At 33.8% G+C, this 14017-nt stretch overlaps 2 protein-coding genes across 3 annotated transcripts; both read right to left on the minus strand.

Annotated features, from left to right (window-relative positions):
* Positions 1–275: 275 nt before the first annotated feature.
* LOC109186551 (expansin-A4-like) lies at positions 276–2202 on the minus strand. The gene is made up of 2 exons (XM_019336575.1): positions 1667–2202; positions 276–992 (listed from the first exon to the last, which is right to left on the minus strand). Exons 1-2 carry the CDS (start codon positions 2131–2133, stop codon positions 689–691), a joined length of 771 nt encoding a protein of 256 aa, XP_019192120.1. The 5' UTR covers positions 2134–2202; the 3' UTR covers positions 276–688.
* Positions 2203–9670: 7468 nt separating this feature from the next.
* Positions 9671–12254, minus strand: LOC109186550 (transcription factor RF2b-like). 2 transcript variants are annotated; one of them, XM_019336574.1, is made up of 5 exons: positions 11520–12254; positions 11075–11207; positions 10581–10665; positions 10131–10328; positions 9671–10097 (listed from the first exon to the last, which is right to left on the minus strand). In XM_019336574.1, the coding sequence occupies exons 1-5, from the start codon at positions 11972–11974 to the stop codon at positions 9949–9951; spliced, it is 1020 nt and encodes a 339-aa protein (XP_019192119.1). In that variant the 5' UTR covers positions 11975–12254; the 3' UTR covers positions 9671–9948. The 2 variants fall into 2 exon arrangements, with proteins under 2 accessions (XP_019192119.1, XP_019192118.1); XM_019336573.1 differs by having other exon boundaries at positions 9671–10328; positions 11520–12247.
* Between the last annotated feature and the right edge of the window lie 1763 nt (positions 12255–14017).

Below are 14017 nucleotides of genomic sequence, written 5' to 3' on the forward strand. Positions count from 1 at the left end.
GCCACTTCTCGGGCAATTCTCATATGCTACTATATGAGAAATGGTCCAAATTATCTTGTTGGGGACTCGGAATTAGTCTACAATATCATTGGATCAGGCTAATTAAAGTATTTGGAGTAAGCTATATATGATAGTTCATTTAGGTTAGCCTAATGATAGATTAGCATATATTTACTTTGACTATACTGTTGTATGTTCATGACATAGTAATTTATTTTTTAACGTTCAAACTTTAAATATATGAGATGGAATATGATAAATGGTGAAGTAAAATGCAAGGAAAAGTATATAATTTCCATTGATACTAAATTGCCAAATTATGCTTGCACACCAAATATGGATAAAAGCATAACATTGTAGGCTTGTAGCAATAACTCTTGACAAAATACAACAAAAGAAAAAGTAAAAATCAACCCAAAAATGAGAGAATTATTCCTATATATAGGGCTATATATGCTATAATATTATGCGCTATATAGACTTAAGCGGGTATTAAAAAATCACCGCTCTAAAAACACCTAACAGGACAGGAACCACTCAAAAGAGGCACCATAAGGACACTTAGGGCCTTATCCTAAGAAAAAAAACTTCTCCCAAACCAACTCACCCTTAAACGACATGTACAGATCGAACTTATTTTTTTCTTGATTAAATTTCTGAAATTATTTATTTTATTTAATTTGTGAAGTTAGAATTGGCCTCCCTCATGAGTCTGCCCAAATTGCCAATTAGCAGGGGCAGCATTGAAGCTGGTGACAGTCCTTCCATCACTGCTAGTGACCCTAAATGAGAGGGTCTGCCCATTAAAATTGGAATTGCTTTGCCAATTTTGCCCCCAGTTTCTTGACATGGATTGCCACCCAGTTGCAGAGCCCTTGATTGATACAGATTGCACATCACCTGCCCCTGCAACATTTGTCACTAGCACCAGGTTGAAGAAGGCATGGCCATTAATGGTGAACCTTATTCCTCCCTTTCTCTTGCAGGGTACCCTGTAAAACAACAAAAGTATGCATCAATAATGTTGTCTTGTTTATGAGAACACATAGGGTATGTAGTGTAACTAAAAACACCCTAAGGTCAAAAGGTTGAACTTTTGCGTATATGCAGTAGTAACACTCCTAGCATGATTGTTACTGAACAAGGTTCAATTAGGAGTGTAATCAAGCTAACCCGAGCTCAATAGTCAAAGCTCGAAGCTCGACTCATTCAAAAAATCAAAACTCGAGTTTGCCTCAAGTCAACTTGAACTATTCAAGTCCAACTCGACTAAAATTATCATACTGTTGTACCCCGGCCCTTAGGGAATGTAAAATTAAAAGAGTCAAGCCCCAAAAAGGATGTTCGAGATACTGGAGCCTAACTCTTGTATCTGAATATCTCGAATTCAATTCTTTTATTTTTGGGTGACGAGAGACACCAGTCGTCACTATCCGCTGGTGTACAAGGTAAATTCTGCCTTGTTACTCTAGACCAGAATAAAGTAAACCAGTCTAGATTATTGATCCACTCAAACCCCCACTCCCACCCCCCAACCAAAAAAAAAAAAACATTAAAAACCCTCTTCTTGAGAGTTCAATTCTTACTAACATCCTCCGTCGAGTCATATGGTTTGCTTGTCATAAAAAATAAATAAATAATAAATAAAAGAGCGAAATGTTTATACCTTCTAAAAGATATAGGGACAATTCCAGCACGATATTGAGCGATTTGCAGGTAGGCAGGCTGGGCGAGATCGAAGTGTTGGAGGGGAGGATTGCACCAGCCGCCATTGTTGTTGGGGAGGCCAGGGTTGGGCGGGCAGAAGTTGGTCGCCGTGACGGTGATGCTCCCCGGGAGGCACGATTTTCCGGCGGCGGCGCTGCACCTGAGCTCGTAGCAAGAACCGCAGCTCAAGCCGTTGTTGAAGAGAGCAGTGCTGAGCGCCGCAGTGTTGGTGCCGTAGCCTGAGCTGTACAGGTTGCCATAGCCGCAAGCTCCGCCCATCGTGCCGGAAGCATCACCGCCGCCGTAGAAAGTTGCGTGAGCGTCCTGCCAACCGCCGCCATAGCCAAAAACTCCATGGGAGCAGAAGCTTAGAGATGAGAAGAAGAAGAAGAGGAGAGAGAGAATGGAGAATGGTGAAATAGCCATTGAATATAATTAACAAGACAACTCTTCAGTGATGTCTGGTCTAGTAGTATATGACCAGAGAAGAGAGAACGTCTGCTTGATATATTAGGCTCAAGTAGATGTGATGGTGGATTTATATACAAATTTGGAACCTAAGGGTTTGGTAGACGACAATATAGTATTTTCGAAAGTGACAACATATCATTATAATACTCATGTTTTTTTTTTTTTTTTTTGGCCCGGGACGTACATTTTGATATTCCATTAGACTAATCTCACACGTAATTGCAAAATTTGATGCATACTTGGAAAATCCTTAATCTCTCTATAGGTTTTATGACTAGAGCAGTCTAGGACAAACCAACACAACCACTCGGATAACAAAAGAAGATGCAAAAGGAAACCAAAGCTAAAATCAAACCTAAACCTTCATTTCCAATACAGACCTATTTTGCCAATGACATTGTGGTCTAGTGGCACGAAGTGACTCTCTCAAATTGGAGGTCATGAATTTGATCCCTAAAAAGTAATTATATATGAACAGATACTACATTGTAACAGCTGACCATCTCAAACTGAAAATGCTATAATAAGCAACTCTTATAAAAAATTAAATTTAAAATTTTATAGTTATTAAGCAAATAATTTGATCAATTCGGTTGGGGTTATCCCGCATTGCTTATATTATAAAGAATATAGGGAAATTATAAACAACATATATGCATATGATAAAATTGAGATATGAATCTCATATCGATAAGATGTATGTGCACATGCAGCTGTTCCACTTGAATCACCAACCACCGCTAGCCTCAGACCTGAGTGACCCTACAAGCACATGCATTCCTCAACTGTTTCTATATCTATCTCTTATAATATAATTTCGACGGAGTATTTCTTTACACGTTTTCGATCATGTCAACAATATACATATATAATACTGCGTTTTAATTTTCGCATTGGCTAACCTGAAATTGCGCCAGTCAGGTTGGCAGCAATTCAATGTGATATTTTGCTGGTCATATCAGATACTCTGCAACTAATTAATCACCTAATTAATCAACTAATTATATTCTTGATTTTAAGACTGCTTTTGGGATCATATAACCATTAATGTACTTTCTAACTATCAGCTTAGACTTTTAGTTGAAATGAAGCATATGCTTCAATTTGGTATGAACTACCAAAGGTCACATTAGTAAGTACGTACTAAAAAATAAGTGCTGGAGTTTCGCCTTTGTACTCAAGATTATGGGTTTGATTCTTATCAACATCTTTTGTTTTTTTTTTTTTTTTTTTTTGTTAGTTTTGGATTAGCCTTTCTCCTAACTAGTTTTACGAGGGCTATTAGAGTTAAATCTGAAATAGTTTAACAATGATAAAGATAGGGTGTTGCTATTTGCACCACCCTTTGACCAGAAGTAGATATAAAGTATCTTGAAATTGTAAAAGGTGAAAACTTTTAATAATTGCATAGGTGGTGTAAATAGCCAAATAAGAATTTATTTTGCTATTTGCACCACCTTGACCAAACCTCATTTATGAGGTATAATTAATAATATTTTAATTCAAAACCTAATTAATTAAAACATTAATTTTTATTTAAAAAAAAAAAAAGATGAACCCAGTCACTGTTTTGCTTTTGTTTTTTATTTTTTGTTTTTTGTTTTGTTTTTTTTTTTTTTTTTTGTTTTTGTTTGTTTTAATGCCTAATTATTTATGTAATATTTTTTAAAGTTTCAATAAATATTTCTTTTAAGTTTCTATTTTCAATACATTTTTTTTTGTTCAATATATATATTTTTTGTTCAATACATATTTTTTTAAGTTACTAATTTTAATACATTTTTTTTAAGTTTCTAACTTCAATACATATTTTTAAGTTTATAATTTTAATACATATTTTTTTAAACAATTAGTCAATATTGATGTTTGTGAGATGAAATTACTGATAATTTGGGCGACAGAAAATACAAATTGGACTCATAAGACTCTATATATATGTGGGGTGTGTGTTATGTATATGTATCACACAATCTATAAGCCATGGATGATTGGATATAAGATTTTTTTAGTTACAATAATCAGAATCAAAGCCAGTTACTTAGTTACAATGATCAAAATCAAAGTCAAGGACATTATGAGGTATTTTAAGTTCTTATTTGAATTTGAATTGTTATTTATTTCTATGGGTGTTGCTATTTGTATTTTAAGCCAGTTTGTTCTTGCTTGCTAGGTAATTAGGACTCATTTAAATTAGATATAATTTCTCAATTGACTAAATAACAATCTCTTTGTTCCATGTCAAGAGAGAAAATTATAGTATTAATCAATTTTGTGAATATAGTTGTAAATTAATTTAATTTGTTGTGAATATAGTTGCAAATTAAGTAATTTATTGTATTTACAGTATAAACAAATAGGCAGAATTGAATTGTTATTTATTTCTGTGGGTGTTGCTATTTGTATTTTAAGCTACTTTGTTCTTGCTTGCTAGGTAATTAGGATTCATTTAAATTAGATATAATTTCTCAATAATTGACTAAATAACAATCTCTTTGATCCATTTCGAGATAGAAAATTATAGTATAAAGAGTAATGAATTTGGGATTTTATTTATTGGGTGACTGGTGAGTCTATCTATATACTGAATTAATTTAATTTGTTGTGAATATAGTTGTTAATTAATCAATTTATTGTATTTACAATATAAAAAGATAGGTAAAATATCAATTTATTGAGTAATATTGAGTACATAGAGAAATATATACTACAAAGAATACACAATTGTAGGAAACTATTCTACCGAGACGGAAGGACAACCATAAATACAAAATTCAAAATAGAAAGAGTGTAGGAACGCATGGACTTATTTTATGATTAGAATTTTAACTCCCTCAAAATTGTTAGAACTCTAATCCACATATCTTTATAAATTGTTACAGTATTTACAGTATAAAAAGATAAGTAGAAAATCAATTTATATTTCAAAGTCTCAGTAGAACTCTAACCCATATCTTTATAGAATTTTAACTACATCAAAATTGTTAGAACTATAACCCACAGTCACACATATATCTTTATAAAATTATTACAATATTTACAGTATAAAAAGATAGGTAGAAAATCAATTTATATTTATTCATTTCAAATATCACTATTAATCATTTTATATTTCAATTTATAGTTAAAACAATTTAAAATAATGTATACAACAAATTTGAGTTATAAAAAAAATTAGAATAACAAAATTAATTATTATTTCTCTTTATTTAAAATTAAAACATAAACAAAAATAAGTATTGAAAATATAAACTTAAAAAACATGTATTGAAAAAAAAAAAGATGTATTGAAAAAAGAAACTTAAAAAATATATATATTGAAAATAAAAACTTAAAAAAATATTGCACAAAATAATTAGGCATTAAAACATAATAATAATAATAATAATAATAATAAAGAGATTGATTATTAAATAAAAATAAAAAAAATACAGATTAATGTTTCACTACATTTAATGAGGTGGTGCAAATAGCACTTTTTTATTTGCACCACCTATAAAGTTATTACACCTTTTAAATAGGGGGTGTAAATAGCAAAATGGATGGTGCAAATAGAATTTTCCTAAAGATATTAGATAGTATATAGAGAATAATTTACCTACGTTTATGATGGAGACAAATTAAAGCTTTCTTATTTAATTTGTCTTTCTTGTATTAATTAAACTTTTGGTGATGTTTAGCAAAAACTTGTTTTCCAACAAAGTCAAAGTTGACAAAAACCTTAAAAGAGGTCTGAGAATGGGGGAAAACGATGAGATTAGAGCCATAAAATGAGGAGCTTTGAGATCTGCATGTGTCCACTTGTATATAATCACCAAGTCAGAGAGCTTAGCTTTGAGATCTGCTAATTACCCTAACTTTTTGACCACAATAATAATTACACCTGCGTCCAGATTTAAGCATCCATTGACCCTTTTTTATGGTACGGCAAAGAAAACAAACTACGTAAATTGTAGCACACTTATACTAATGTTCTTCGTACGTCATTCGAGACATACAACATTAGCCCACTTATTAACTTAGTTTCTTATACTACAATACTCGCACGAGCTTAGTTTACTGGTTCAATAGACAGTATTCGGGAGAAGATATTAAGGTTTGAATCTCGACAACAATAGTGTGAAGATTATGTTCAAAGTGGACTAACCCTTAAAATACTACTGGAAATTATGAAATTTCCGACCACCTGAAAGTAATCTTACATCAAGTTGAAAGTAAAAAGTGGTCGGAAATAGCAACAAATTAAAGGTTTTTTCGAATACCAAAAGTGATCGAAACAAGACTTTTGACTTGATTTAAGATCAATTTCAAGTGGTCGAAAATTTTATAATTTCTAGCCGTGAAATTTTCAATATTATCAAATGAGTTTATCGATTTCATACTAAAAATCGAGATCCCTAATAATAGAATTGAACTTGAACATGTGGTAGTACCACTATAAATAAGCAAGATGTACGACAGCCATACATACACATGTATATACACACACACATGCATAGAAGTTTCGTTGTATACATAAAGCATTTAATGTGTGTGAACATTATGTGATTTTAGAAAACGTTAAAAAATTATAAATATATCACTGGTAGCGTATATCGAGGATACGTTTGTCTTACATTATTAATGCAAGAATGGTAAGGTTGAATGCACCGACCCTAATAGACCACGTATCAAGAATGGGACTAAACAGTGGGTAGTGTGATATCTATTGTAATCTAGCCTGTCGGTTATTATATTATCTATTGTTATATATATAAGTTTTAGTATGATACAATTTCTACTCTCAAAAGGTTGAATCATCATTCCAGATCAACAGAATATTTTGAAGGATGTAAATCACAGTGACTTAATGACTCGATAGACATGACCAAATATCAGTGTGAACAAGAAATCTGCTCATTTTGAGCACAAGAAATTGTATTTCTCTTTTGATTTGGTCCATCAAGCAAAACATTAATAGAAGGGTGGCTATCAAGTATCAACACGTTTGTTAGGTAGTGTTGGCCTGGTGTGCACAACTTATGTGACGAGTTCGACCAATAAGGCATCAAAAATAATTAAACTCGTGACTTTTTAGTATAAGAGTCATACTTCACGCACCTGACTACTTTTTCGAGGCTGAAATTACAATTTTTAAAACATGGTGAGTGGGTTACGTGTGAAGAAGATTTTCCAATCATTGTTAGTTGCTATATATCAAAATAACATTTAAAAAAAAAAAAAAAAAAAAAAAAAAAAAAAACCTATAAGCATTTGTATATAATTGGTGGCTTAATCATTGATTATTAAGTAGTACTTCATATTACCTAAAACTATACTAAACGATTTCATAGTATGGTCCTACCACGTTAGAGGAACATGCAAGAAGCGTACATTACGGATTAAATGTCCATTTTTTTAAATAATTAAAATCGTGAGTTTATAATGTATTATAATCTTTAAATTAATTCACAAATATTATTAATATAATCAATAAGTAGACAATAACTACGACTAAATTAAATTAAATTAAATATAATATGCATTTTAAAATATTGATGTTTCTCTCCAAAAAAAAAAAAAAAAAATCGATATCAAATTTTTTTTTTTGGCTATATATGATTTATAATCCGACTATGATCGCTCCTAGTGAAATTTGACATAAAACCCCTTGTTTGATGTGCATGGCCTTAATTGAAGAAGGAAATTAAGTGTCATTTTTCAAGTTCAAAAGTTATTTTTTAAGTTATTTGTCAAACATTATATTAATAGTCTGATTCTAATGTTTTTTTTTTTTTTTTGAAAAATCTGAGTCTAATGTTAAGTTATAAGTTCAGTGATAATTTTTAATAAATTTTAATGTGCCGAAGAAAAGCGTGGATAAGATATTCTTTAATTTGGACCAAAATTTTAAAAACAAAAATGCTCCAAATGATTAAATTCAAAGAGTTTTGTTACAAGTAATGAAATATTAGACTTTATAAACAAATACAACAGAAAAACTATAAAATAATGAATTGAAATGTGATAACTTCACACCGATACAATTAATTAGTTGTTAAGGTAGGTTGTACATCATATTTGAGAGTCGACTTTATTTTCATGCATGAATGGATTTTTTTTAATTAAACAAGTATTGACAATTTATTAAGTTTACAATCATTATTCTCTTCATAATGCACATACATCCATGATTGATTGTTCTAACAATGTACGTATCAAGTTGAGATTAGGTGAAAAGGGAATCTTTGATATGATTAATGATTTGGACAAATTTATATCAAGTCAAGATCTAATCATAGCCCTTAATTATCAAATCATGATTAAAAAATTATCATTAATTTAAACATAATTTCCTTATCCTTGTTAAAATATGTTTTAACAAAGTATATTTTCTTAAAAAAAATAATAATGTTGTAATAATATTATATTCCTTTACAAAATTCACTCTCTAAACCAAACATTTACACATATATAAGAGAAATTAACCCAACAGAGTAACTCAAGTGGCAAATAAGCTCTCTTTGTAGAAAAGAATTTTGGGATAACTCGGGTTGAATTCCCACAAGTGACGATTCTCCTTGGGACCGTAAGACGGATGGAGAAAGACCAGTAACACCCAGTATGGCCAAAAAAAAAAAAAAAAGAGAACGTCCTCTTTTGCTAAGAGTTGTAGAGTGTAAGGTTTGATTTCTATCGAGGTAGAGATACATAATTGACTTGTTGTGAAAGGGATGTTGCAATGGATTCGGCAATTTACCTCCTCTACTAGGCTTCAGAACAAGGGTATATGGAGACTCAGAATTATGGTGCATTTCGGTTCTAAGACAAATCTTTGAAGAACTTATAGGCCGAAACATATATATCGTGATTTACATCATCCACTAAGCTTCAAAACAAGGGCCTCATCCACTAAGCTTCACAACAAGGGTATAAGAAAACTCTTACGATTGAAGTGCAATCAAACTCCATGACAAGCCTTTGGAGGACCTATAGGCCGTTGAAGGACATTTCCTCTCCTCCACTAGGCTAAAGAACAAGGGTATGTGGAGGCCGTTGAGGCACATTCTGCGATTTACCTCCTCCACTAAACTTCAAAACAAGGGTATATGGAGACACTCGAGATTGTGATGCAATAAGACTCTAGGACAAGCCTTTGGAGAACTTATAGGTTGTGTCAACATTACACGATTTTCCTCATCGCACTAGACTTCAGAACAAGAGTTTATGGAGACTCTCATGATTGTGGTGCAATCAGACTCTAGGACAAGAGTATGTGGAGACTCTCGGGATTAGGGTCCAATACTTATTTTAACAAGGTAATGAGAGTTAAAATTAGCTCTTCAACATGGACAATTCACTTATCAGCCTTGGTCTACATTGAAGCACTAAACCAATATTGAACACACATGGCTAGCCAGAGAAACATTTGTTGGCTCTTTTCATTCTAACTAGGTTACAACCACCATGGTTTTACTGTTCTTGTCTGAAAGTAACATCAAATCTTGGATAATATATCTAAACAGTAGAATTAATCAGCACAATAGTCAAGGCTTCCACATGATACAATGCATGAGAGTTCAACAATGAGTTGAGTATTACATGATTGATACAAAGAAGAAACAAAAGAAAGATCAAAGAAACCCACTGCCACAACAACATCAAAGAATATAACATACTGCTACTACTAAGTCGAAGGTAAGAATCTAAAAATAATCGAAGAACAGTGAGTTCCCGGGATGTTAAACATGGTGTCAGTCTATGAACAATTCAATAAATAGGGAGAGCTTGCGATCAGAATGTACTGCTGCTTTCGCTGGCAGATATGGTAGGAACTTCGGTCTTGATGAAATGGGACCCGCTGCTATTGATATCAAGACCCTGGAAGCGCCCGAGAGGATCCTGGTTCAGTGTATGCAGGAGAGCCTGTGCGTGGTTTCCTGCAAGAATGGGGTGATGGGGCGTAGATATGTTGGACCCGAGAGGATGATACTGTGGCATTTGCATATTCTGGGAGTCGCTCGGGCCTAATTGTGGTTGATGCGAAGAAAATAAGGTTGATTGGTTATAAGGAATATGTTGCATTCCAAAATTGTATGCATCAGACGGGGCTGCCATTTCACCAGTCGCTATTCTGAGCCTCTCAACCTCCTGCTTCAGTGCTTCGTTTAAAGCTGTGTTTTCGAAACAGATACCAAAGATCAACATGTTGTTAACAATTCTAACATGCATTTAAGGTGGTTGGGCTCAAGTTCTGTTTTTTTGTTAGAGATTTGAACCCATGACTTTTAGTCTGGCTCTGATACCAAATGCCTAAGCTGATAGTTGGATTGCACATTAATGGTTATATGCTCAACACAAATGACCATAACAAGCTGCATAGGCAAGAAAATGTCCTGAAAAATGAGGCCTTGCAGAAAACATACCATCACGTAATTGAGCCTGTTGTTCCATGGCTTGCAAACGGAGCTTAAGCTCAGTGTTCTCATTAGTAAGACCAGTCGTATCCCTCTGCAAAAAAATAAAGTTATGATTTTTACAGTATTGGATCCCGGAGACTGTATGTTGGAAAGCAGTAAAAATCTAAATTCAAAGGAATGATCTTTACAATGTAGTTTCATGCATTGATAAGAGCTCCAAACAATGGTACCATATCAAAACATTTTTTAGTAGAACAAGATTGCAAGTAGGTTTTCCCCACGAGTTTACTTGGAATAGAAAAATACTTTTGTTTTGGAACTCCGGGAAATCCAAAGCTCAGCACATTTTGGCACAAATAGAGCCTTCGAAAACATTATAAAGCTTATGATACCATTTCATATGTAGAGAAAAACATGTACGAAAACAGGAACTATGTTGTTTTAGGCATCATAATTTTGAAGCAGAGAAACTCGATCGGTCCAAGGATACTGTAACCAACCTGGAATAGGGTGAGCTGTGCAGAAAGAGTGGTTGCTTCTGTTTGAAGGGTCTGAACTTTCCTCTCAAGCTCAGACATGTAATGCGCCTTGCGCTCTTTCGATCGAGCAGCAGATTGCCTATTTGCCAGAATTCTGCACAACATTCCCAAAAATCACACAATGATGCACAATTTGCACAAATTAGGTGTCGATTATGCGTTATAGCTAGCGGGGAAGACACAATTTTATTTCATTATACTTGCGTAACAATTCGAGACACAACTAGGGAAACTCATTTCAAGAATGATGCACAAATCACCCAACAAATAGACAGACAGGAATTTAAATGTCACAAACAGTTAATTGTATACTATGATGAATGTCTGTCAGTTATCAATGATTATAGCCATGAAAATTCACAGATCCAAAACAATGGGTATAGTAGGAAAGTGGTAAAGTTGCTACCTTTTTGCCCTTTTGGGATCAATGGTCCAGAGCTCAGCCAGTTTATCAGGCGCCATAGATTTCTTAGCTTCAATGCCGCCATCGCCAAGCAGTAAGCCGGAGCTATCCACCGAGTTGCTATGGCGATGCCGCGGCCGGCTGGAGCTCTTCACCCCATTACCGCCATCGCAGCCTGCATTGTCAACACCCGCCGCCGCAGAAGCATCGGCGGCGCCGGATCCGGCGCCGAGCTTCTCGATGTCCATGTAAGTAGAGAAGAAATCGTCCTCGGATCCCATCTCCTCGAAGCTCCCGGCCGGCGCGGCGGCGTCGAAGGGGTCGGACGCCAGATCCAGATCCTCCGGCAGACGGAAGTTGACTTCGGAGTGAGCCCTCCGGTGGTGCGATTGCCGGAATGCAGAGGGAAACGGCGGCGTTTGGTTGGCCGATGGCTTCGAACCTGATGGATCTTGCATCTTGATGGGAGTGAAAAATGCAAGAAAACAAACAAACAAAACAACCCTTTTGTTGGGGAAGATTCAGAGGACAAAAAGGACGAAGCTTTTGAGGTGCAATGAAAGAAACAGGAAAGCGTAGTAACCAATAATAATGGCGGAAGTACAGTTGAGTGTATAGTAGCGGTAATTGTTAACTGTTTCAGTTTAGCGGTGGGTTTGACTCTTGTGACCAGTAACCAGAAAAGGTTTCGACCGGATGCCCGGTGGGAGTCTCGTGGACTTTGAGGTTCGACCAAATCTCAAATCTTGGTATATTTGTTGAATGTTAGAATTTGATCTTTTATTTAGATGATTAGTTGGGCAGATTATGTGTATTATGTTAAGTGTCTATGTGTCATCAGCTATATAATACACATAATTCATGTTCATTATATATTGTTTATGTGGATGTGTATTATGAACATGAATTCTGTGTATTGGATCAGGGTCTACAATATATGCAATGTGGATCCTGGTCCACGATATAACGATTGTTGGTTAGCATGTTGGGGAAGATCCGCTAATAGATATGTATAAGGTTGATCTTGAAGGTAAATGACTCTTGGTTTACATGTTGTGGAATACGTGGCATAAGATTGTAAGGTCCCTCGATCTTGAGGGCTTAGACTATTCTTGGTCAGCATGTTGTGGAAGACGGACTCACTATCGGGTATATATAAAGTCTCTCAATTTACATATTGTGAAAACTATATCATCAGGTGTAAGGTCATTCTTAAAGGCATATGACCCTAGACTTGCATGTTGAGAAAATACACACCATTAAATATAAAACCCCCCTGAGACCATATGATTTTAGAGTGTGTTTGTCGCAATTTTTCTAATTAAGTTTTTTTTTTATTATTATTATTTCAATATGACATATAAAAAAATTAAATTTAAATAATCTTTAAAAACTCGCTTAATGAATAATTAGATGTAGTTATGAATTAAGCCAATACCAAAAACTTGGCTCATGATACTAGCCCTAGGGCTAGGGTTACTCTCAAACATATTCAAAATCACCCTAATCCCTATACAAAATTACAAATAAGTCTTTATATCATATATTTATTAATTAATCGTACATATTTTTAAATCACAAAACAAAATAACGTAACATAAGTTTAACGTGATCGTGAAACCTATGCAACTCTAGCACATAGTTGTTGCCTAGGCAGAAGGAAAGCTCTATGAACCACCTCAATTCTCCATCACACAAGCAATAATCCTCCACCATTAATGTCTTCTGCACATGATGCACTACTTATCTATCTCATGTCATAAAGTAAACACCAAACAGTTCAATGGATTTAAGACAACCTTTGACTATATATGTACTATGAAAAAATAGTGACTTGCATGATTAATAGCTTTCATATTCATTAAACGAACAATAATTAACTAATCCGCATAGAGTTGACTATGCATGCATGATTGCAAAAGAAGATATTATTTATTCTAATTATTTAGTAAAAATGAACTTATTATATATCTTATGATATGATATAGTAGAGAAGAATATTGGGGGGAAGTGGGCAACACATGCGAGATCAAGTTGATTAGACAATTGGTTTAGCAACTAAAATGTTCTAAATTTGACTCATATATATATAGACCGGTTGCAAGAGAGCGCATCTTTGAATAGAAGCGGCTGACTTTTTCATAAATTCAAGTAAAAAGGAATATTAGGACCAAAAACTCGATCAATATGTGATGTCAAGAACAAGCAACAACACGGCGGTCAACTCCAACAAATGTTGCAACAACAAAAAAAACGTTGATGATAAGCCTATTAATTACAAACAAAATATAAAGAATATTATATATCTATATGTCAAAAATAGCAAAAAGCGATGTAAAAAATCAAATTTAGTAATGTTACTTTTTTTAATAATTCAATGATATTCGTTACATGCAAACAGGCAAGCTATTTACCTATATATATTAGTACATACATAAGAAATTTGATTTTTTTAGTGCGTTTAAAGTTGTAGATTTTTTTCAAATATCTAATTAAAGCTT

Source organism: Ipomoea nil, unplaced genomic scaffold, assembly GCF_001879475.1.
Source record: "Ipomoea nil cultivar Tokyo-kokei standard unplaced genomic scaffold, Asagao_1.1 scaffold1407, whole genome shotgun sequence".
Lineage (NCBI taxonomy): Eukaryota > Viridiplantae > Streptophyta > Magnoliopsida > Solanales > Convolvulaceae > Ipomoea > Ipomoea nil.